Source organism: Pimephales promelas, chromosome 1 (assembly GCF_988280905.1).
Source record: "Pimephales promelas chromosome 1, fPimPro1.hap1.1, whole genome shotgun sequence".
NCBI classification, from domain to species: Eukaryota; Metazoa; Chordata; class Actinopteri; order Cypriniformes; family Leuciscidae; genus Pimephales; species Pimephales promelas.
In genome coordinates this window covers 42,940,624-42,965,140 of record NC_142769.1, presented here as the reverse complement: position 1 = coordinate 42,965,140, position 24,517 = coordinate 42,940,624, and the positions used below count along the sequence as shown (strand labels likewise).

At 37.2% G+C, this 24,517-nt stretch overlaps 2 protein-coding genes across 2 annotated transcripts; one reads left to right on the top strand and one right to left on the bottom strand.

Moving 5' to 3' along the window:
- Window positions 1-69: 69 nt before the first annotated feature.
- Window positions 70-2,132, top strand: kbtbd13a (kelch repeat and BTB domain containing 13a). The gene has a single exon (XM_039659781.2). It carries the CDS (start codon window positions 257-259, stop codon window positions 1,781-1,783), a length of 1,527 nt encoding a protein of 508 aa, XP_039515715.1. The 5' UTR covers window positions 70-256; the 3' UTR covers window positions 1,784-2,132.
- A 2,514-nt stretch (window positions 2,133-4,646) lies between these two features.
- On the bottom strand, window positions 4,647-24,462 carry ubap1lb (ubiquitin associated protein 1-like b). The gene is made up of 6 exons (XM_039659124.2): window positions 23,834-24,462; window positions 21,016-21,158; window positions 14,367-14,951; window positions 10,929-11,126; window positions 7,443-7,544; window positions 4,647-6,175 (listed from the first exon to the last, which is right to left on the bottom strand). Exons 2-6 carry the CDS (start codon window positions 21,145-21,147, stop codon window positions 6,041-6,043), a joined length of 1,152 nt encoding a protein of 383 aa, XP_039515058.1. The 5' UTR covers window positions 21,148-21,158; window positions 23,834-24,462; the 3' UTR covers window positions 4,647-6,040.
- Between the last annotated feature and the right edge of the window lie 55 nt (window positions 24,463-24,517).

Genomic DNA, 24,517 nt, shown 5'->3' with positions numbered 1-24,517 from the left:
TAAATAACCACGATGACGGCTGCCCTCTACGGCGGTGGCTATCTGCCATTGCTTTTAAGCAGTATAATGCTACCATACTTTTCACCTCTATGTATAGCTGATTCTATTCTTGTAGTTAGTAATACAAACACTGCACACTCGAGTCAAGTGCATCTGCTTCAACACTGTCACTGTAGAACACATCATGGACAGTCAATGGTGCTGTGAATATCTTCACAGAGAGGTTTGACTGTGTGGACATTTCTCTGGAGTTCAGATGAAAATGAGAGGAGGTAACCTGACGGAGACAGGCAGCTGTGCTGGCTCAGAGATCGACGTAAGGAAGGCGGTGTACCACCCAATGGGTTTCATGGAAAAAACAGTGAAAGTGAAATTGGCCGAAAGTGTTTTTACGGTGGAGAGAAGCCTCCTGGAGGAACATTGTGAATACTTTCGAGCGCTTTTCCAGTCTGGCATGAAGGAATGCCAGGAGGATGAGGTTTGTCTTCAGGTGCCGAGTGCTCGTGGATTCCTGATCGCCCTCCGTGTGATGCATAGTGAAAGACCCATGCTGAGCGGTGATGAAATTGTTGACGCCATCGAGTGTACTGCGTTTCTCCACATAGAGATTCTAACCGAGCACCTCATAAACATTATCACTTCAGACAACTGCCTTCTTATGTATCACACATCGGCGACCTTTGGGTTATTGAAGCTCTTCCGGAGTGCAGCTTTGTTCATTCGAGACATTTACGAAGACCTCAAAGAAGATGTGAAGGGCTTGCCAGAAGATTTGATTGAACATATAGAGTCTTTGGTTCCTAGTACGTACATCATGGTTGGTAGTCATTCGCCAACCATCGAGCTGTTGCAGGACTTCATGAGGACCGTTTGTTATCTTGATGAGGATGAGAAAGACTGGAAGGTTCTCACCCATTTGCCTCTCAACGCCAGCACCACCATGGCAGGAGTTACAGTTTTAGACAACAAGATCTACATTGTTGGAGGAGTCTATGATATTACCAATAAAGTTGTGGAGTCTGGTTTCTGCTATGATGTATCTACTGACACTTGGAGCACATTTTCCAGCCCTCGGCAAATTCGCTACAACTGCACCCTTGTTAGCCATGTGGGCGACCTTTTTGTCATCGGTGGAGAGTATGAAAAGAAGATAATGTCCTCTGTGGAGAGGTACAAAGTGTCTTCGGGCACCTGGAGCTTTGCTGCCAATTTGCCAAGACCTGCATCCAACGTCGTTTGCACCAAAGCCATGAGAAGACTTTTCATATGCCTCTGGAGACCTAAAGACGCCACTGAGATTTATGAGTACGTAGCCAACAAGGATGAATGGACGTTAATCACAACACTCGTTCGGCATCAAAGTTACGGTCATTGCATGGTGGGCCACAGGGACAATTTGTACGTCATGAGGAACGGGCCATCTGATGATTTTTTGAAATGCATGATGGACTGTTACAATCTGACCTCAGGTCAGTGGACGGCCATGCCCGGGCAGTACGAGAACAGTAAGGGGGCTTTGTTTACAGCGGTAGTGCGAGGGGACTCTGTGTTCACGGTGAACCGCAGAGCGACCGTGGAATATGCTATTGAGGGCAACAAATGGAGGACAAAAAAAGAAATGATGGGGTTTCCAAGAATTGGCTCCATGTGGACTTTCCTCTTGAGACTGCCAAAGAAAAGCAGAGAGCTTTTACAAAAGAAAAATAATGGAGCTGAGATCTCATCTGACCTCAGCTCAAGTGCTTCTGTACCCATGCTGCCAACTATTTTCAATGGAAAGTAGTTAATGACTGCAAAAGCTGTCACTAGATTATGTCATTCAGCAACTGTCGGTACTTTGCAACTGTTTTCTCTCCTAATCAGTGCTGCTTACATACTGTATTTAATAACACATAGTCGAATGTCCCATAAAGCCGTTCTCATTTATATCTTTTTTTTTTTTTTTGTCATACAAAGAAACAAGTGCAACTGTACTTTGTGTTGACAATTAAGTTTTCTGGATTCTTTGATGAAAAGAAAGTTCAAAAGAGCAGTATTTTAAAGAGAAATCTTTTGTAACATTATAAATATGTTCAATGATCAATTTAATGGGTCCTTGCTGAATAAAAGTATTACTTTCTTTAAAAAAAAAACACTGACCCAAGCTTTTGAGTAGAGGTGTACATATTTGGATTAAATACATGTTGTCAGTATTTCTCATTCTCTATAAATTCTATATGAATTCACAAACAAACTAAGGGGTGTGCATAAGACTGACATGACACCTTCATAATCATGACATGACATGTTATGAATATAAAGGAAGGTTTATTCATGTTTAGGACAACTGTCATTAAGTGTCATTCGCTAAGTTATGACATTTTTTAATGCAAATATGACATTGTTTGATATGTCTTTGTTATGACACCTTGACATAAACCAATACATCATAACCTGTCAGTGTCTTGGTCATGACAACTTGACATTACTAGACAACACAACCTGTCATAAACATGACATAGCAGATTAATTATCAAACTTAAGAAACCACTTAGCTTTATTGGACATAACATTAAACTGTCAGGTTGGTTTTGACATTGGCTGTCATGAAGCCATTATAACTTTTTAATGACAAATTTAATTAGTACCACTGTAGTTGAGGTCATGAAAAATATTCAGTTATAATGGCCCCATGGCCAACCACATGACAGTTTAATTTAATTTTATGTCAAGTCGTCATGACAACGACACTGACAGGTTATGATGTATTGGTTTATGTCAAGATGTCATAACAAAGACATCTTAAACAATGTCATAATTGCATTCAAAATGCCATTATTGAGCGAAAGACACTTAATGACAGTTGTCATAAACATGCATTAACCTTACTTACATTATATTTAAGACATATCATTTCAGTCTTAAGCACACCCCTTCAAGTAAAGTACTTTTCAGTTCATTCGATTAGTCAACTAATGCTTCATTTGTGTTAAATGTGAGTAACTTTTAATTTCTCACACACTGCCAGAACAACACAGAACCATTTGAACACTAATGTGATATGATTGATGGGATATAAACAGGCCCTATTAATCTTCACCATTGTTTTACACATGACTGATGGTCATTAAAGTGCATGTTTCCATGGTTCCGTAAGACCAAAATATAGAAACATTTCCTGTTTTTATATCAAACAAGCCAACTTTAAAACTCCATCCTTTGTGTATCCATACTAGAAGCGCCAGGGTCAGACAAGGCGGCCGCAAGGAAAGAGTTCAGAACCTTGAAGACTTTGACAGAAAGTTTAAGATCAGCTGGGAGGCAAAAGAGAAACACGATAATCACAAATGATACTTTATTCATACAATCATTTATGACCTCAAAAACTGTAACCGTGCGGAGACTCTTTGACTTCTCAAACACTCAAATTACATCCAGACATTCCTGCATGCTTTCGTAACTATTGTAGAAGCTCCACTCATTACATGGGAACCCGAAGACACACTGATAACTAATCACGTTACCACAATGAAAACATTGTGTCCAACCGTTGGCAGCCGAACAACAGAATGTATAGATCTTGGCAAGACGTCGCTATTCACTCATGGTGTCTGGCAGCAGCTGTTTAACATTGAAGGTAACATTTTATAGGAACATTGGCATACGATAATGTTCACAAATACCAAAGTGAAACTAACAGATGAAAGCATTTGTTGACCTTACACAGATTTCAAAATATTTTTCTGGGTATGGGTATTGTTGTTTAGATTTGGGTTTTCTTCCAAACATTTGACTAATATTTCATAATGAGTTGTCATTTTTTTGTTTACAGTGGTAATCTGGTTGCTGATGCCATTGTTGCAATCTGAACACAACACACCGAACCACTTAAATAATTGTCTGACACAAGAAATGTAATATTTATATACGTTGCATAAGTGATTTCCAAACGTGGGTTCGTGAGTTGATGAAAAGCTATTCATTGATTAAATCATAAAATGAAAAGTTAAACCCACAGTTTTCAGCATTTTATCAATACACTGTAAAAAATATTTTCATGATTTTTTATCACAACATTTTTTTTTTCTTTTGTCAAATCAACTTAGATAATTTATGTAGTTCAGATAACATAATATTTTGAGTTTCTGGTGATTAAATTAATCTCCTTCATTGTATTAACTCAATTTTTCCATTTCAATGAACTTAAAATTAAGGCAACCAGGTTACTTATTTTTTTTAAAGTTAAACCAACAATATTTTTTTTTACAGTGAGGGAATCATTTAAATAACCTAAACACAGACTGTAAGGTCTGCAATTTCACCAAAATAAAAGTTCAAGGGTTTAAAAGAGAGAACTTAATATTTTAACATGTTTAATGATCACATATTCCTTTATTTTAAGGTACAATTGAATAATTACAATAGTATATTTGCCTTAATTTTTATACAATAAATAAATGCATAAATAGACAAATAATAATGTAAAAACAATTATTTTTTTCCCCTTATTTCTATTACTGAGATGATTACTTAGGAGTTTAGCATATTCATAATATATGCCAAAATAATCACAATATATTTGACCAAATCGAGCAATCCTAGACTGTAAATAAACAAATAAAAACACTTACAAAAAGGTGAAATATTTATTTGTTTTCCTGCATGTCATTTAACCATTAACCAACATTAGAACTGTAAAAATTTATATCTATTGTTAAATTGAAATATTAACTTAAATTATCAGGGGGTATACAGTCATGGTCAAAATTATTGGCACCCTTGGTCAATATAAATATTCTTTTTAAGAATATAATATACAAGATCTCTCCAGATCCTTCAGATCCATGTTGTCTCCACTTAGTTTTTTCCCCTTACTCATTTTATAGGGTTCAGGTCAGGTCATAGTCACGGCTGAGGCTCATTTTGTCATCATTAACACATTTTTGTGTTGATTTTGATGTTTGTTTTGGATCATTGTCCTGATAGAAGATCCAACCATGGCCCATTATATGATTTCTAGCAGAAGATGTCTTGGTTTCGCTAGAATACATGAGACATGTATCTGAACCTGACGTCCAGGACCTCCAGCAGAAAAATAGGCCCAAAATTCCACAGATCCAGGTGTATATTTAACCGTGGGCAAGAGGCACTTTTTATATTAGCAGTTAGCACTAAACACATCTGGTGGGGTTGCTGCCAAAAAGCTCTTTTTTTTAGTGTCATCTAACCATAGAACCAGGTCCCAATTGAAGATCCAGTCTTGTTTGACAACTGAATATGCTGGAGTTTGTTTTTGGACGAGCGAGGAGGATATTTTCTGAAAACCTCCCAAACAATATGTGGTGATTATTTTTGATTTTTTTTTTTTTCTGAACTAATCTCTGCAATTCTCCATCTGTGATCCTTGGAGAGTCTTTGGCCACTCAATCCTTCCTCCTCACCATGCATTAAGACACATATAGACACACGACCTCTTCCTGGCAGATTCGTAACATCTTTAGTTGATTGGAACTATTGCCCTGATGCTATTAAGCATTGAATGTTTATTAAGAATCTAAAATTCAGTGCTTTAGCCATTTTTTTTAAAGCCACTTTCTATTTTCAATGAAATGAAAGGTTCGATATTTTGCATATTTGTTGATTTATTTTGACAGTCATCTTTGAACATATTAATCAAGAGTGGCAATAATTCTGACCATGACTGTATACATGTATATATATATATATATATATATATATATATATACACACATCCATACAACAATGCATAACATTTCTGATGCATTTCACAAAGTCAATTAATTTTATGAATTCCAAGGATGTTTGTTTAACATTTCTTATAAATAAATAAAAAGTTTGACTGCTATGAAAAACACTATAACAATGTGTTGTTAGAGTCATTCTCTGGTGCAGATTGTCAAACTGTGCTTCTCCCCAAGGCCTCAACACATCATGTCTAGAATGCGCAACGAATAAACACAGCTCAGCATATGATAAATAAGCAACAGCTATATGAGCTCTGTGAACAGCTATAATTCCCTTCATCATATCATCGACTGGATCAGTTCACGCGGGTCATGAGTTCCTCCAGGGCTCGCTCTCGGTGGTTCTCATGCACGAGAAGAACCTCTTTAATGGCGTTCTGCTGGAAGCCCATTTCATTAAACTGAGCAAGAAGGTGGAGGAACTCCTCAGCCTAATATAGAGGAAAACATGTTAAAGGAGTAGTTCACTTTTAAAAAAACTTTTGCTGATATTTTACTCACCCCCATGTCATCCAAGATGTCCATGTCATTCTTTCTTCAGTCGAAAAGAAATTAAAGTTTTTGATGAAAACATTCCAGGATTTTCTCCATATAATGGACTTCAATGGGAACCAAACGGTTCAAGGTCCAAAAGACAGTTTCGGTGCAAACTGCAAACTGTTCAAAGGACTTTAAACGATTCCAGACGATGAATAAGGTTCTTATATAGCGAAACGATCGCTCATTTAAAATAAAAAATAACAATTTTTTTTTCAAGTTTTATAAGTTCAAATGGTCGCCTTGATCTGTCTGTTCTGTGATGCACGTTCATGACTCTCCTGTTCGAAGTCGTTTATCAAAATGAACAAATCTTTTTTCGAATGAATGAAATGAACGAATTGACTCGGGAAAAGATTCGTTCATTTTGATGAAAGAGTTCGAACAGGAGAGTCACAAACGCGCATCACAGAACAGAGCAAAGCGACCATTTGAACTTATAATAACTTTGTAATTTTTCTTTTTTAAATCGTTTCGCTTGATAAGACCCTTATTCATCGTCTGGAATCGTTTAAAGCCCTTTCAACAGTTTGCAGTTTGCACTGAAACTCTTTTGGACCTTGAACCGTTTGGTTACCAGTAAAGTGCATTATATGGAGAAAAATGCTGGAATGTTTTCATCCAAAAACCTTAATTTCTTTTTGACTGAAGAAAGAAACACATGGACATCTTGGATGACATGGGGGTGAGTAAATTATGAGAAAAAGTTTTTTTAAAGTGAATTACTCCTTTAAAATATACAGTTCCATTCAAAAGTATGGGGTCGGTAAGATTTAAAAAAAAATGTTTTTGAATAAAGTCTGAACAGTAATATTGTGAAAATCTGAATTTTCAGTTATTACTCCAGTCTTCAGTCACATGATCCTTCAGAAATCATTCTAATATTCTGATTTGCTGCTCAACAAAACATTTCTGATTATTTTCAATGTTGAAAAGAGTGTGCGGCTTAATATTTTTGTGGATTTTTTATTATTATTTTTAGTTTCAGGATTGTTTGATGAATAAAAAATTCAATCACATATTTGAAATTTGAATATCATAAAAGCCTTTACTGTCATTTTTGATCAATTGAATGCTTCTTTGATGAAAAAAAGTACAAAATCTGACTGATTCCAATCTTTAGAATGGCACTTTCTGAAGTTGAATCGGCTCAATACATACCTTGGTCTCGCAGTTTTGAAACATCTCGAGAGCTTCTTCAACCTGACTTTCATCATGGCCGAGTTCACATAACCGATCGCACGCCACCAGATAACTCAAGATCTGCAAGAGAACAAGCAAAAATCCTTCATACCGTGTATGATGAACACAAAAACACTAACAGAGAATGGACATCATATATTCTTATGGGCTTAAGAGGACAGTCGTTTCACGTTCAGGATGATGTTCAACGAAACATAGATCACTTTAACTATAGGGACGAGATTGAAGAAAAGCCGTCTGAGATTCTCAGACGACATGAAAACAAGGCCAAGTTGTAATGGACTTTGGGGAAGACTGGTTTATCCTGTAACACTAAGTAATTAGATAAACTGATCAGGTTATCAGGCACACTGTTGACGCAGTCATTAGCTGAATCATAAATCATGATAGGATTCTATGTCAAGTTCAGGAGTGGACTGAAAGCGGAGCGGTGTGAAACGTGAGAAGCGTGTGGATAAAAGCGATGGAGGATTAATCTGTGTAACAAGATGAGCTTGTTTGATTCAAATCTGATCATCCGTCCCACCAGCTGTCTGATGTTGTCATGGGCAACCGAGGATACTGACAAATATAAACTCATCAAGACTTTACAGACGCATCATCACATCCTTTCAATAAGTAATATAATGATCTAGAACAAATTTGTGTTCGTTTTAATTTGGACAAAGCTAATGACTGCAGTGCTTAAAGGGATAAAATGAGTAAAATGTAAAATGAGCCTATTTTCAAAAAAAGTGGAGTATCCCTTTAAACCTTGGCAAGTTGTATATAAATAAATAGATTATTCAAAAAAACTATTCCAGCCTTTCTACTTCAGAATTTCATTGTTAAATCCGATGTGTTACTTGTCGTTCTTTTGTAATTGTTTGTAAAATTAACTAGCAATTTAAAAGTGACAATTGTTTCAACGTAAATCCTAGACTATTTTTTTCAGTATTGAAATGGAATCATAAGCTGAAAAAACTGACATTTATAATAAATAAATATTAATAACTTATAAAGTTTCTATTATTATTATTAAACTTAAAAAAGAACAATAATAATTACAACAACAAATTAATACATTCCTAATAATTTTTACAACAAACTACCAATCAGACATCAAATGCAGTCAAAAATGAATGAAGGCTTCTTAGTAGACAAGATGTGATATATTGTGATATATATATAAATCTATCCAATCACTTAAAGGAATAGTTCACCTAAAAATTGTACTCACCCTTGGCCTCAAGTTGTTCTGTAGAAGATATTTTGAAGAATATTGGTAAAAAAAAACAGTTGGGCCCCTTTGACATCCATAGTATTTTTCTTCTTTTTTAATAATCTATGGAAGTCAACGAGGTCCATTAACTGTCTGGTAACTGACATTCTTCAAAATATCCTATCAAACCAGAAGAAAGAAACTCATACAGGTTTGGAACAACTTGGGGTGAGTAAATGATGACCGAATAAACATTTTTGGGTGAAATATCCCTATAATATAATTTTACATAGATCAATAAAGAGCAGAGCAGCTTTTAATGTCTCTTCAGCAAACTTCTCAAGTTGTATTTAGCTCCACTGCCACCGTCCAGCCCTCAAACACTGATTTACTGTAAGTATTTTCTCATGGCCCCTTTTAAATAAACTTCAATGTAATTTTCCCACAATGCCCTACAACATGAATGAAATTGGCTTTATGTTAATGATTAAGTGTTCTCCTGAGGGAACCTTTGTAATGCTGAGAACTAGATACTAGCACATTGTGGAAACTTCAGGGGAATCTGGTGTCTATTTTTGTTGATCTTTTCCCCCTCCTCGTAACCAGAATCAGATTAAAGAGGATGGAACCAGATGTTTTTGCTGTGACACAGAGCTGAAACTGAAGCACACAGGGATTGCGAGTAAAACCTCTGGCAATAATATCTGACGTTCCGCAAGTTTGTCCAGATCAATACAGAATATCTGAATATTAAAAATCAACGAGCAGGTGATTTCCAAACCTTCTTCATCCAGGAAGGACATATGGCTTCACAGAATTTTGTAGTAGTGAACTCAATAAAGAATATAATTGAATATAATTGAATTTATCTCCAGATGTGAGAGACAAAACTATTTGCTTTAGTATTTTAAATGCTTTTTTAAAGTCAACCAACATAAACATCTAAGAGATATGCATGGACTGAATATTGCACACCATTCAAAAGTTTGGGTTGGTCAATTTCATTTAATGTTTTTTTAACATGAAAGTCATCAAAAATACGAAATAACACAAATGGATTATATAGTGACAAATACATTAAACATAGTAATAAAAAATATTATATTTCAGCTTTTCTTCAAACTCTGCACACTTCGTACATTGAATAAACCAACTTCAGTTGTTCTTCATTAATTAGTTCAATTAATACATTTCAATGTAGTGTTAGTTTAGTATTATATATACACAATTATAGCATTTATTATTATGTTTAAATTGCTTTTCTTCCGATGCATTGTCATTTTTTTAAAGTTTTAGTTTTTTTTTTCAAATTTATATTTAGCTTTAATTTTATATTTTAGTTTTAGTAATTTTAGTGCTTCAACTGCTTCATTTTAATATCCATATTTCATTTCAGATTTATTTCTCATTAAAAAGAAAATTAAATGATATCAAAATATCAGTTTTATAAAGCATTTTAAACCTAGGATCAATGTATATTTACCTATAAAACTAATTTATGCATTACGTTTTTATGATAATATGAAAATATATGTGGTCGGGTGTGTCCAACTGGTGCACACTCTTAGAAAAAAGGGTTCAATGGGGTTCTACATTTGAACCATAGGGTTCTTTACTCAACTCCAAAGAACCTTTAATGCTAAAAAAGGTTCTATAATGCCTTTTGGCACAAAGGTTCTTTATAGTTTTTATAGTTCATTATTCTGCAACATTTTGTAGTTGTAATCAAATGATTGTTTATTAAACTGTTATAGTAACTTAATATCATATTTTAATCACAAAAAATGAAATAGCACTCTTTGTGTGATATTGATGATATAAATATATACTATTTTCTAAGCCCCATATCTTGAATTTTGTGTCATTCACATCATATGCATTCATAAATACATTTTAGGGTCTTGATGTTTGTCAATAATATGAAATATTTAATCTGGAAAGGACAAAACAAATGATAATGAACCCAAAAGGTTCCATATAGAACCTTTTTCCCTAAAGGGTTCTTATTATTGAACCCTTAAAAAGGGTTCTGTATGGGTTCCAAATACGTAGCGCTGATAGAACCTTTTCTTCTAAGAGTGCATGTTCTTAACTGACAACCCAGCATGCACTTCGTTGACCTTCCCCAGAGACACACAGGGGAGAAAATCTCAGAAGAGAATCTCAGCCTTGCATCTTGAGCCCCAAACGAATCCCAGCTCGCATTTCACAGTAAAGCCCAGTAACAGATCTCCCTCACTGACCTGCTCTGGACTTTGCTGGCCAGTCTTCTGGAGGGCGATGATGGCCGTACGGAGGGGGTAGCCCTGCTCGGTCACGGCCGCCAGCAGCTCCCTCTCTTCTGGGCTGAGAGCGGAGAGAAGCTCCACCGAAGAGTCCAGGACGGCAGCGTGGGAATTGAGTGGCCGTGATGGGGCCAAGGGAGAGGATGAACCCTGGGCCTGGAAAAAATAACAACAGTGCCTTATGGTCACAGTACCCTTGAGAGATGAGGGCAGGAAACACAATACTAAGAAAATCTAGAATGATAAACACACTCTTGCTGGTGCAAGTTTGGAACCAGACTTCAAAACAATGTTTTAAATATGTTCTGAAACATTCAGCTACTTGGGGACAGATTTAGCAAACAACGCAATCCCATAAAAGTGCTGACGGGAGTGGAAAGTTAACTAACAATGTATGAATTAAGGAACACGGACTCAGCCGGATCACTTCCATAATGAGCAACGCAAACCAAGAGCAGCGTAAATTAGCGTCTGGTTTAAGATTTGGGTGTTTTTTAGGTGTAAAAAAAAATGGTAAAACACCTAAAAATGCAATAATTGTGTGAAAAGCGATAATTGTGTCTTTAGCAAATCCTGTTGTTTGTGGGTTTGTGAGGCGCAAGCTGTTAGTAAATCTGGCCCTTGGTGTATTCAAAATATCCATTTTTTATCAGTATGTGTATTCCTTGAGAATCAATCCCATGACTTTGATATTACTAATGCTATTCTCTACCAGCTGAGATACATATTTATGGAATAAAACAACAGGAAACTATTCTGGAAAATGCATTTCTTTCTTTCACGGTTCATGTAAAAACAAAAAAGAAAAACTCTAAATGTAATGAAAAACTACAAGCCCCCTGCCGAATTCAGTGCACCGTGACCGCGCACCCTGGCAGGAGATGATGTCATGGGCATTAATAACAAGTTGGATTAGACTGTCTACAAAGGCGTAACCTTGAATCATAGCTTTGCTGAGAAAGACATTTCCCGAGCACTTCCACTCGCTAATCCAGACAAATTTGTTGCAGCTAGGCAAGATTCCAGGAAAAGACTTAGCACTCACTATTATTAGCTAGTTCATCTTCTGAGACATTAAAGAAATGTGCACCAAAAAAGTACTTGAGAAGTCATTCATGTCTAATATCTGAATGAATTGAGATGTTCTGGCAGTCATTTCATGAGGAGCAACAAAATACCTAGCAGTCAGAGTGTGATATAACACAGGATTTTCAATGAATTTATATGGGAGGTGGTGAGAAGGGACCAAATGCTTCAGGATCACATCTGATGTCTCTTGCTTAAGTGATTAAAATACCTTTCGGGACTTAATTGGAGGCATGCCAGTTAAAATATATTTATAGTAGGGTCTACAGTTGCCTTCTAAGGATATCTCTTATTGTGGGCTCTGAACTATTTAAAAAACATCAGTGAATTGACAACTATGAAAGAGTCTTCTTCATAAACATACAACTTTTTTTTTTGCAAATAGATTAACGAAATGAGTCTCTGTCGGGTTGTCTGTGTTTATGGCTCTAAAGAGTACAAACTGTAATTTCTGGTACATCAAACGCGTACCCAAACAAGTCCAGTAAATGGAAGTGTCGTTTATTTAACGTGTTTATTGTTTCAGAGCCACAAATGACTTGCTATTTGCAGTAAATTTGAACCACACCTTTTGGCATCCAGATGAACCATGTTTCCGTTTTTATTTCATTACACTTGGTAATTGACTGTGCATTAGCTTGTAGTAAAATCTATACAGATGTATCAGATACATACAGATGTGTTTGAGATTGTTAGAGATGGGTGGGAACAAACTGGTGTCGAAAAGTTCAGAAAGAGTTCATTAAAAAAAAAAAAAAAAAAAAAAAAAACTAAGCAATTTATTTTGGAATAGAAATCTGGGCAAAAGTCATGAAGAGTATTCCTGCCTTTAATACTATGGCTAAGGTCCCAAATGCCTACTTGATTTGTGTTCTTGTGACACATTTGTGAAGTGTACAAGACAATATGTAATTTTATTTTTCAAAAAGGGTGCTCACAAAGGGTCCTCACCTTTGCTTTAACTATGCGTCATTTATGCACCCTATTTTAATACCAAAGTGCAGACTTGTAGGAGTACCGCAAAATCTGAGGATGTCACCAAGGGGCAGCAGGTCTAAAATTGCAGTAAATACACAGGTCTTTTAAGCTTTTCAATGTGTTTGAGCATAAAAAAAGGTCTGCGAATAAAGTACACTATTCTGAACTTCCTGAATTGCCTCGATTGTAATCTTGAGTTTTCTTCCAGGATTATCCATGCCAAAATATTCCTTATTTCCAATAATTCCCTCCCAAAACATACGCAAAATAAAGGGGGTGAGGTCAGATGAGTAGCGTTATAGTGTGTTGTCATATCCAAGAGTTTTCCACCCCAGAACTAAGTGGTTATGGTAAGGGGCATGACATTTCTGAAACACACTCAAAGTTTGTAGCAGATTGTAGAACCATTGCCACCAATGTTCTCTACAATCAACTTCACGAGAGAAATGCAGCCGAAAGCTTAAAGGGTTAGTTCACCCAAAAATGAAAATTAAGTCATTAATTACTCATCCCCATGCTGTACCAACCCCGTAAGACCTTCGTTCATCTTCGGAACACAAATGAAGATATTTTTGATTAAATTTGAGAGCTGTATAACTACCACATTGGCTCCTAAGGGACTGCCTCTTGACGGCCCAGAAAGTCAATGAAGAAAATGTTTAAATATCCCAAGTGACTACCGTGGCTCAACTATATGTTTATCAAGCGACGAGAATACTTTTTGTGCGAAAAAACAAACAAAAATAACGAGTTTATTCAACTATTTCTTTTCTTCCTTGTAGGCCAGAAACGAGACTTCCTTAGATTTCCACGACGCATGCGCGAGAACTGAAGTAGTGTAAGGAGATCGCAATTCTCGCGCATGCGTCGTGGAAATCTAAGGAAGTCTCGTTTCTGGCCTACAAGGAAGAAAAGAAATAGTTGAATAAACTCGTTATTTTTGTTTGTTTTTTCGCACAAAAAGTATTCTCGTCGCTTGATAAACATATAGTTGAGCCACGGTAGTCACTTAGGATATTTAAACATTTTCTTCATTGACTTTCTGGGCCGTCAATGGCCAAGTCCCTTAGGAGCCAATGTGGTAGTTATACAGCTCTCAAATTTAATCAAAAATATCTTCATTTGTGTTCCGAAGACGAACGAAGGTCTTACGGGGTTGGTACAGCATGGGGGTGAGTAATTAATGACTTAATTTTCATTTTTGGGTGAACTAACCCTTTAACTGACAGAAGAGATGTGATGCAACAATGTAAAATATAACATGTTTTAAGGCATTAAAGCATGAAAACCTATTCTAGTAGACCCCAAAAACAAAATCAGAAGATGTTGTACCTTTAGAGCGGGTCTGTTGATGCATTCATATAGCAAGCAGTGTGTGTTTTTTGTGGGACAATCATTAGTACAGCCAGCAGAACTCTGACTCCTCTGGAAGTTCCTTCGGGATGAGTAAGGGCCGCAGAGGGAAGACTGTCGGAAGTTCCCCGGACGCTGTGTGGAGAGGCCGCAAGGTGAAGGCAAGTTGAGGAAGTTTGATGATCCACAACTGTGCAAGTCTTTCAACCCCGGGCCTTGTCTTGGCAAAGCACAATGTCTCCGTTTGGGCTGCGCTTCACCCTCGCCAAGAGTGGCCCCATCTTCTTCTGTAAATTCTTCGTCTTCAGAGTCAGAAATGGTAAATTTCACCCGCGCGTTCATTGCGCGGTAGTGGTCTGCGTTTAAGCTGCGGCTGCGGGGACGTGGGTTGGGTTCCCAGAAGTCACTGCTCCAGCGGCTGGCTAACCTGCTCTCCTGAGGGCTGCTGAACATCATCCAGTATGGAGGACAGGTCGCCGTCAGCTCACAGGGAGAGCGGGGACTGAGGGTTGGATAACCGCCCTGGAGGCCCGTGAGAACCCAGTTCTCCAGGCTGAACTCATACTGAAACAACAAAACACAAAAGAGACATCTTTAGATTTGAGTTTCCAGTCAAGTCAAGTCACCTTATTTATATAGCGCTTTATACAATACAGATTGTTTCACAGTGATAAACAGGAAAATAATGCATTTTGGCTGTTGTTCAGAGTGACTTTCACACACTAAGATCAATGTTCAGTTTCACACACTAACATTAACATTTCAAACATCATAGGAACATGCCAACCTTGTTCTGACTTTTAAAATAACACCATGTATATTTAACTTGGAACCCTATTACAGATTTTTTTATGGAATGTACCGACCATGAAAACATTTTTTTAGCCTATAACAGTATTACTCTAGTCTATACATCATAAACACAAATTTTTAGAGATAGTTCTCACTGCAGAACATGAAATCCACGGGGAGGAGTCGGATCCAGATCCAACTCCTCCTACCTTACATATACCTAAACCTACCCAGCTCCACCCCCTGGTCCCTAAACCCACCCCTAAACCTACCCAGCTCCACTCCCTGATCCCTAAACCCACCGCTAAACCTACCCAGCTCCACCCCCTGATCCCTAAACCCACCCCTAAACCTACCCAGCTCCACCCCCTGATCCCTAACCCACCCCTAAACCAACCGAGCTCCACCCCCTGATCCCTAAACCTACCCCTAAACCTACCCAGCTCCACCCCCTGATCCCTAACCCACCCCTAAACCAACCGAGCTCCACCCCCTGATCCCTAACCCACCCCTAAACCTATCGAGCTCCACCCCCTGATCCCTAACCCACCCGTAAACCTAACCAGCTCCACCCCCTGATCCCTAAACCCACCCCTAAACCTACCGAGCTCCACCCCCTGATCCCTAACCCACCCCTAAACCTATCGAGCTCCACCCCCTGATCCCTAACCCACCCGTAAACCTAACCAGCTCCACCCCCTGATCCCTAAACCCACCCCTAAACCTAACCCGCTCCACCCCTTGATCCCTAAACCCACCCCTAAACCTACCCAACTCCACCCCTGATCTCTAAACCCACCCCTAAACCAGGGTTTCTGCAGGTATCTTCAAATGAAATTTAATGCCTTTTTAATGCCTTTTTAATGCCATTTAAAAAAAAATAATGCCATACACGACCCATGACTAACCACGGATATATATATATATATTAGGGGTGTAACGGTACACAAAAATCACGGTTCGGTACGTACCTCGGTTTTAAAGTCACGGTTCAGTACATTTTCGATACAGCAAAAAGAAAGAAATGCCAGAGAAATTTCCTATTTGTTTAAAGAAAAAATATTTTTAAATAAGTGTGAGTTTTCCTAGATCTTGAAACTTTCAGGTTTATAAATGGGGGTCATCTTTGAAGGATGAACAAATAATGTTTTGGTCATCACGTTAAAAATAACATTTAAATATATATTTATTTATATAATATTTGAATTTTGAAGTGCTGGAAAAAGATGTGTGAAGTACTTGAAAGCATTTCACCATTCTAGCCAAACTGGTTCCGGTTAGTGTTATTATATTAAATCCATGGTGAATGTTGCTGGTCTGTGGACGTAAAGTACTAGTTCATTCACGGCACAATGTTTCTCCTGGTTTCCATGACAGCGCTGTTTGATCTAATAGAGATCTACGGTTAATAACGGAGAAATGTGAACGCTTCTCTCTAGATCTCGCAGCGATGTTATTACCTCAGTGGCGAATTCAAATGTTTTCTTTACCGGATCTCTTAGCGCTGTGAAGTAACAGTGTTGCTTGATCGAGATCGGCTCGCGCTGCATAGATGTTGCTGGTCCGAACTGATAAACGATCCGTGAAGCACATAACGAGTAGCGCAGTTTCGTTCTGCTTTCATTACGCTTGCCATTTGATGTTGCGCAACGTTGTGTTGGCCGCGTCAGCACGAATTTTGCTGGCAGGAAAAATGGTCCAAGCAATCGTTCGGTTTGTATGCGTACCGAACCGGAAGCCTAAAATACAAATGATTAATTATGAAGGCTATATTCAAATAAATTTGTATAAAATTCTCTTCAAAACTATAAAAAAAATTTAATGCCTGTAAGAATCAAATTTAATGCTTTTTAATGCCTTTTAAGGCCTTAATTTTCGCAAAATCCATTTAATGACTTTTAATGCTTTTTAATGCCCCGCGGAAACCCTGTAAACCTACCCAGCTCCACCCCGATCTCTAAACCTACCCAACTCCACGCCCTGATCCCTAAACCCACCCCTAGACCTACCCAGCTCCACCCCGATCCCTAAACCCACCCCTAGACCTACCCATCTCCACCCCCTGATCCCTATACCAACCCCTAAACCTACCCAGCTCCACCCCCTGATCCCTAAACCCACCCCTAAACCTAACCCGCTCCACCCCTTGATCCCTAAACCCACCCCTAAACCTACCCAACTCCACCCCCTGATCTCTAAACCAGGGCTCAACATAAAAAAAAATCCCCACTGGCCCCCGGGGCCAGTAGATCAGAGTTTTGCTGGCCCCTTCTATATTTTGACTGGCCCTGAAAAAAATACAAGGAAAAGCACTTTTCCATTAAACTGTATTTATTGTATACATTAGGATTAATCAAAACAGTGAAGGAAGTTCAGGAATTAAGAGAGAGACCCTGGAGACATGCAAAAATAACCTAATTTCAGCATCCAGTATATTATTTGTCAATACCTGCTCTCTCCTCATCTCGATCACTTCGATCCTCAGTCTCTTCATCTTACTTATTAAAGCTAAAGTTATTCATTCAAGAGCAGTGAGTGATTTTCTTTTTGCCTTTAGTTGTTTGATTCGCAGTAATGTCGCAATCGTCCGCATATTAGACTGCTTCCCCTTTAAGAACGAGTGCAGATGTAAGTCTACTACTGATGCACCATATTTTCTCCCAACTATTTCCATAACTGCGTCCATTTTAGACATAAACTGTTTAAGTGAATCTCCAAGCCAGTCATTTTGACACATTTTTGTGTACATTTGATCATTTAGACGCGCACGCGTGCCGCATCGGGAACAGCATCTGTTGCGCTTTTTGTGCTTTTAATAGCTCTTTTTATTATTAAACGTGCCCCGCAATTTAGCAACCAAAGTGACTGCATTTTACAACAATCACCGATCGTGCTGATTCTGTATTAAAGTTTGAGTTAAGGAGAAATGACAGCGTGCTACTGTAGCCTACTGCTGTGATGGTAAGGACGTTGTGCTAGACAGAATGCAGTTTTTAATGGTTTTACCTCAAATATATTCTGTAATCTTTGGAAGCTGAAATCTAAAATAAAATCATATTATTATATCACAGATCTAAAGTGTAACCATAACTTGAATGTTTAGTTCTGTCCTCCGTCAGGTGTTGTGCGCGCTGTGGCACCGCGTGAGATCTCTTTCTCTCTTCCTCTTCTGGACTGCGCGAATAGCAAAATGCATCACAGACAAATGGTTTAATTGTATTATATATAGGCCTAGACATGGCTGGCGACTCAGCGAGATGGTTAATTTTTTTATAGCAATAATAAATGATAGCCTACATGTATTTCTCCAGCGACAGCAATAACAATAACGTCCGAGCTTATCGATACAGCGGTCTTTCAAAATTCAGTCCCGTTTAATACCGAGTACCCATCCATCCCTACCAGGTGTACTGTGTTTTCCATGACTCTAGGATGTCCAGCCTCGTAGTTCTTTGGCATTTTAACATTGACACTCTTCGCGCCACACTGTTTATGACGTTTGCTGTTTGTTTTGCTGATTGCCAGTTACTGGCCCGCGCGGGCAAGTGACTGGCCAATCAACTAGCCCGACATACTCTTTTACTGGCCCCGGGCCATCGGGCCATTGCTTATGTCGAGCCCTGCTCTAAACCCACCCCTAAACCTACCCAGCTCCACCCCGATCTCTAAACCTACCCAACTCCACGCCCTGATCCCTAAACCCACCCCTAGACCTACCCAGCTCCACCCCGATCCCTAAACCCACCCCTAGACCTACCCATCTCCACCCCCTGATCCCTATACCAACCCCTAAACCTACCCAGCTCCACCCCCTGATCCCTAAACCCACCCAGCTCCACCCTTCAAATCTGGATCCGACTCTGCCCCCTGGATCTTGTGTACTGCAATGAGGTGCTACTGAATTTTTAAGAAAATTGTTCAGTATGAGCCTTGGCCTTTTTTCAGTTACATGAAACGATAGATTGGTCCGAAATCCGAAAAATCTGACCCTAGGCTAGCTAGTAGTTCGTCAGACAATTCTTATAACACAGTCTTAATATTGTGTGGCTGTTTATAAAACCGGTCCAATAACTGTTATAGAAGAATAACAAACACTTGTGCTTGACTTGGTAAATAAATTAATCATGGCTGACTGCGCCGTTCAAGGACAACACTAGTTACTAAAAACAAGCTTTTGTGTATTTCTGCATCCAGACCACTAGGTGTCAGTATAAAATCAAACCACTTACATCGACATAAAAAAATAAATGCTTACATGTTTACAGTTGGTTCAACAACAAGGAATAATTCCCCATAACTGCATAAATACTGGACTGCACCAAGATTTGACTATAGCATCGTATAAATGTATGCAATGAGCTATTGCAATGAGAATCCTGATTATTATTAGTAACATCTGCCATTATCAGCATTATGGATCAAAGTGAACATAAAACAGATGTGCAAAACACCACCAGCCAACGATTACACAATAATTTGCATTGCGTTCAAGTCCTAACTGCAAATTTAAGCGTGCAATGCTGCAAGGCAGGTATGTTGTTCTTGGACAGACGTGGGACAAATGACTACGAATTTAAACAAACTCAAGTTCAGCACATAGCCATAAAAGGTTCACATTAGCTTATTTCTGATTAGATTGTACTAACCTTTGACAGCAATAAGTTTTCTTTACAAATACCTTGACCAGTAACACACAAACCCTTAGGAATGTTAGGCATTTTATCCCAATGGATCTACACTACCAATTACATCAACAATATTACATAGATTGCTGACTTTTTTGCCTTACTGTTTAAGGTTTTGTAATCAGAGACGTTATTATACTGTATCTTTGACATGGTCCCTATGTTGACCGCACACCTGCAGGATAAATAAACAGCATACTAGAAAGATCATATGTCAGTGTAATTAGAGAGTAGCCTAGTCACAGATGTGAATAGGTTAGAGATGTAGCAGGGATACACTTACACTAAGTGTCTTTGTATTTCCCCATGTCCTTTTTAGTGAAAGCCTGCACTCAGTGAAATTACATTAAGTAATTGCTGTAATCATTGGATGCATTGGCAAATTACATTGAGCCTTATGCAGTTTATTTGATTTCACAGATGCTCTGGTGGAAATGGTCTTAAAAATACAGTTATTTGCATACACACAGTACATACATACAGTAATTTAGTAAGTTCAGAACTCAGAGTTCCTAGAAAAGTGCCTCCTCTCGATCTGTTCAGCATCTTTAATGGGATACAGGCTGCAAATAGTAACGTTTGGGTATTTACATTTCTTAAATACATAATTTAGACAGTTATCTCTGATCACAGTCTAAATTGTAATGTGGACTCATGCATTTTCTTTAAAGTTGCTTTGAAATCACATCTCGTAATCTTAATAATTTCTACAAGAAAGCAATGGGATGAAATGGAAAGAAAATGGCTCTAGACGCAGTCACACATCCAATTTTCCCAAGAGAAAATGATCTAAGCTTCCATCCAAATTTATTTTATGGATATAATCATACTGCAAATCAGGAATTAGTATTTGTTTATTTCTCCCAAGAAATCCAGTAGAAAAACCGAGACAAACTTCGAAAGGAGGATAAAATGTATTTGGATGCTTTCAGGTTGTCAAAGTGGAACACATTAGCTATTGAACTGAGGAGAATTGACTTCATACACTTCACTTAAAAATGCCTTGGGACCAGCTACCTAAAAGCCATCCCAAAAATGGCTTGGGAAAAGAATAGCTGTAATTTGTTTGGAGATACTAAAAGTGTGATAAGTGTCCAAATACTTTTTGAAGCCACCTGATAACGTCAGATCAGAAACAGGAAGTGTCAGACCTCGGTTTCCTGCAGTATCTTCAGGTAGTCGGGCAGAGTGATTTCTGGAGCTGTGAGGAGCTCAACCTCTTCCTTTGCATCCTCGAGGACGCCGAGTGGGATCTTGAAGGGCACCTCATCCAGACAGGACATTTCACACCTATCTGAAAACAGAAATGGCATGAAAATAAAAGAAACCAAACCAAACAATCTCACACAGTCCACTATTGATCAAATGTTTGGAATAATTAAGATGTTTTTGAGAGAAACATCTCATATTCACCACGACTACATTTATTTGATGAAATTAAAAGTATTTACAATATATATATATATATATATATATTTTAAAATGTTATACCTGTGATGGTAAAGCTGAGTTTTTATACATCATTACAGTGTCACAAAATCTTTCAGAACCTGACCCATGCTGATTTGCTGCTCAAGAAACAAATATTATCATTCATGTTGAGAACAGTTGTGATTTGCCATATTTTTTGGGGGTAACTTATGCACAAATTATTCAAAAGTTCGGGGCATGAATGATATTTTTAGAAATGAATACTTTTATTTAGCTATATGCATTCAATTGATCAAAAATGACAGTGATTTATATTGCTACAAACGATTTTATTTAACTTTTTATTCAAAATGTTACACGGTTTCCACGAAAATATTAAAAATGTGTTTCAACATTGATAATAATAATTTATATTAATAGATGAGGACCAATAATAACTGCACACCAAATCAACATATGCTTTCTGAGGGATCATGTGACACCGAAGACTGGAATTCAGCTTTTCATCACAGGAATAAATTACATTTTAAAACGTATTCAAATAAAAAATTTGAAAATATTTTTGATTAAAAAAAATGCAAAAACATTTTCAAGACTTTCAGTATTGGAACAATGCATGACAAAAGCCCATATAGTTGCATGTTTTTTCCTCCGCCCCAGCTTCTCAGAAAACATCTACATGTTGGACTGAAACGTCTCTATATTTGTTTACCTGTCCCTCAATAGTAAGCAGACTAGAGGATTAGGGATTAAAGATTACGGAGACTTGACCACCTGACTATCTTAACGTCACCATCATGCGCAGAGACACATGGTCAAACATATGTTTACCTGTCAGAAACCTTAGTGGGAAAAGTGCATTTTTCTCAAGACTAGTTATTGTTTCTCAGAAATGATCTTCATAAAATCAAACCCAACGTTATTGGAAAAGTCCTCGTTTCCTATAGTAGTCTGACGTGTCCTGCACCATACGGCCTGCTGAAGCACTTTACAATAGCAAAGCACTGGGACAGCTGCTCAGATCTGATCCTAATATGCTGCTCCGCACCTCTTTCACCAGATGGTTTTAGATTTTCAAACTGAGCCGTGTCTTAACAGCCAGATGCTTGGTAAGCTCTTAAGTTGTTTTCCTTCTTGTGTAGGAAAGAACAATGAAAAGTTCAATAAGTTGTGGTATTCTGTCTAAAACACAGACAGAGGATGCTGGGTGTGAGCGAATAATCTGTCATGATACTATATGAGGAATTCCAGTAAAGATGAAAGATCTGGTCTAGTATGTGCTTTCCTGATAACACCTTTAAGTCAAATTCCTTCTGAAATAAACGCTTAATAGTTCACCCCTAAAATGAAAATACTATAATAATTTACAAGCTGTTCCAAACCTGTATGAATTTCTTTCTTCCGTTGAACACGAAAGAAAATATTTTGAAGAATGTTGGTAATCAAACAGTTGACGGTAACCATTGACTTCCATAATAGGAAAAATACTATATGGAGGTCAATGGGGTCCATCAACTGTCGAGTTACCAACATTCATCAAAATATCTTATTTTGTGTTAAACGGAAGAAAGAAACACATACAGGTTTGGAACAACTTGAGAGTGAGTAAATGATGACAGAATCTTTCAATTTTGGGTAAACTATCCCTTTAAGTATATATATATTAATATGAAGAGTTCAGATGCAAAAGCCTCTAAATGCCATTTGAAATGTTCTTCTTTAATGATGATTTTTATCAAACTTGTATATTTAAGTTCAGTAATTTCACTTAAATGGCAATGATAATTACCTATTAATTGTTATTTAAGTGAAATTACTGAACTTAAATATACAAGTTTGATAAAAATCATCATTAAAGAAGAAAATTTCAAATGGCATTTAGAGGCTTTTGCATCTGAACTCTTCATATATATATATATATATATATATATACACACTACAAAGATATTTCAGAAAGTAAAAAATTAAAGATTCATGTTAAATGTAAACAAATAATAATATATTTTGTTTTAATTTTGGAATTTTAAAATAGATACTTTTAAAAATTAAACTCTATTATGCTAAAATGAGGATGCGGTATATTATAGTGGTGTAAAAATGTTTTATGTTATTTGAAATGTTACACATTTCTTTATTTAAATGCTATAAAACTCGTATAAATGTATAAAATAATTAAATCATATATTAATGTTATATTATACACTGTACATCTTTCCAAATTTCATGTTTAATTCAATGCGTTACTTGCTGTTTCTTTGAAATTCTTTGTGAAATTTACTAACACACCAAATTCTTCAAGTGTACACTGAAATCTAACAACGATAAAGACATTCATGAAAATAAAGCATTTACCATCACTGAAACGTACAAAGAATTTCAAATTAATTTAAACTTTTTAAACAAATATCCACATTGCAACCACCATAGAGTTGATCAAATATTCAGCATAGCATTCATGCATAGAACAGTTCTTTAAATATACAGTATTTGCCATTTCACTTAACTTAAAAACAGAAGTTTTAATAAATGTTTCCTCACCTGTCTCCCGTGCGTGTCTCGTGTCAGTTGTGTGATGAGGACAGTGTTATCGACACTCTGTAGACGTGTGCGTTGACTACCTCTGTCCACTAATCCAATGACAAAACACACTGACATTGGCTGTTAACCTGAGCCGCTCACACCAACAGGAAGTCTACCTGAAGTATCCACATTTAGAAAACCATCATGGAAACACTTTATTTTACTCTTGACAACTATTAATTTGCCATGTGAAATATTACACACAAGTAATGTATCTGTAGATGCGTTTTCATTTATAAACACAGTGAACACATGGCTATATTAAGCAGATCACAGAAAATCACTGTGATGTAATCAGACTTTTTCACAGAAGTCAACATGTGACGTGTTTTGAAGGACTACTAATACACGGATCATCCGCCAAATAAAAAGATCATATATCATCCCGAAAATAAATAATTATATTGCTATAGTATAGTTGCATTGTAATGTTGTTTTCATGAAGATTAAGCACATCGCCACATCCTCATTCCTGTAATGCACACACACACACACACACAGATATATATATATGTGTGTGTGTGCATATATATATATATATATATATATATAAAAAGAGTTCAGATGCAAAAGCCTCTAAGTGCCATTTGAAATTTTCTTCTAAAATGATCATTTTTATCAAGCTTATATATTTAAGTTCAG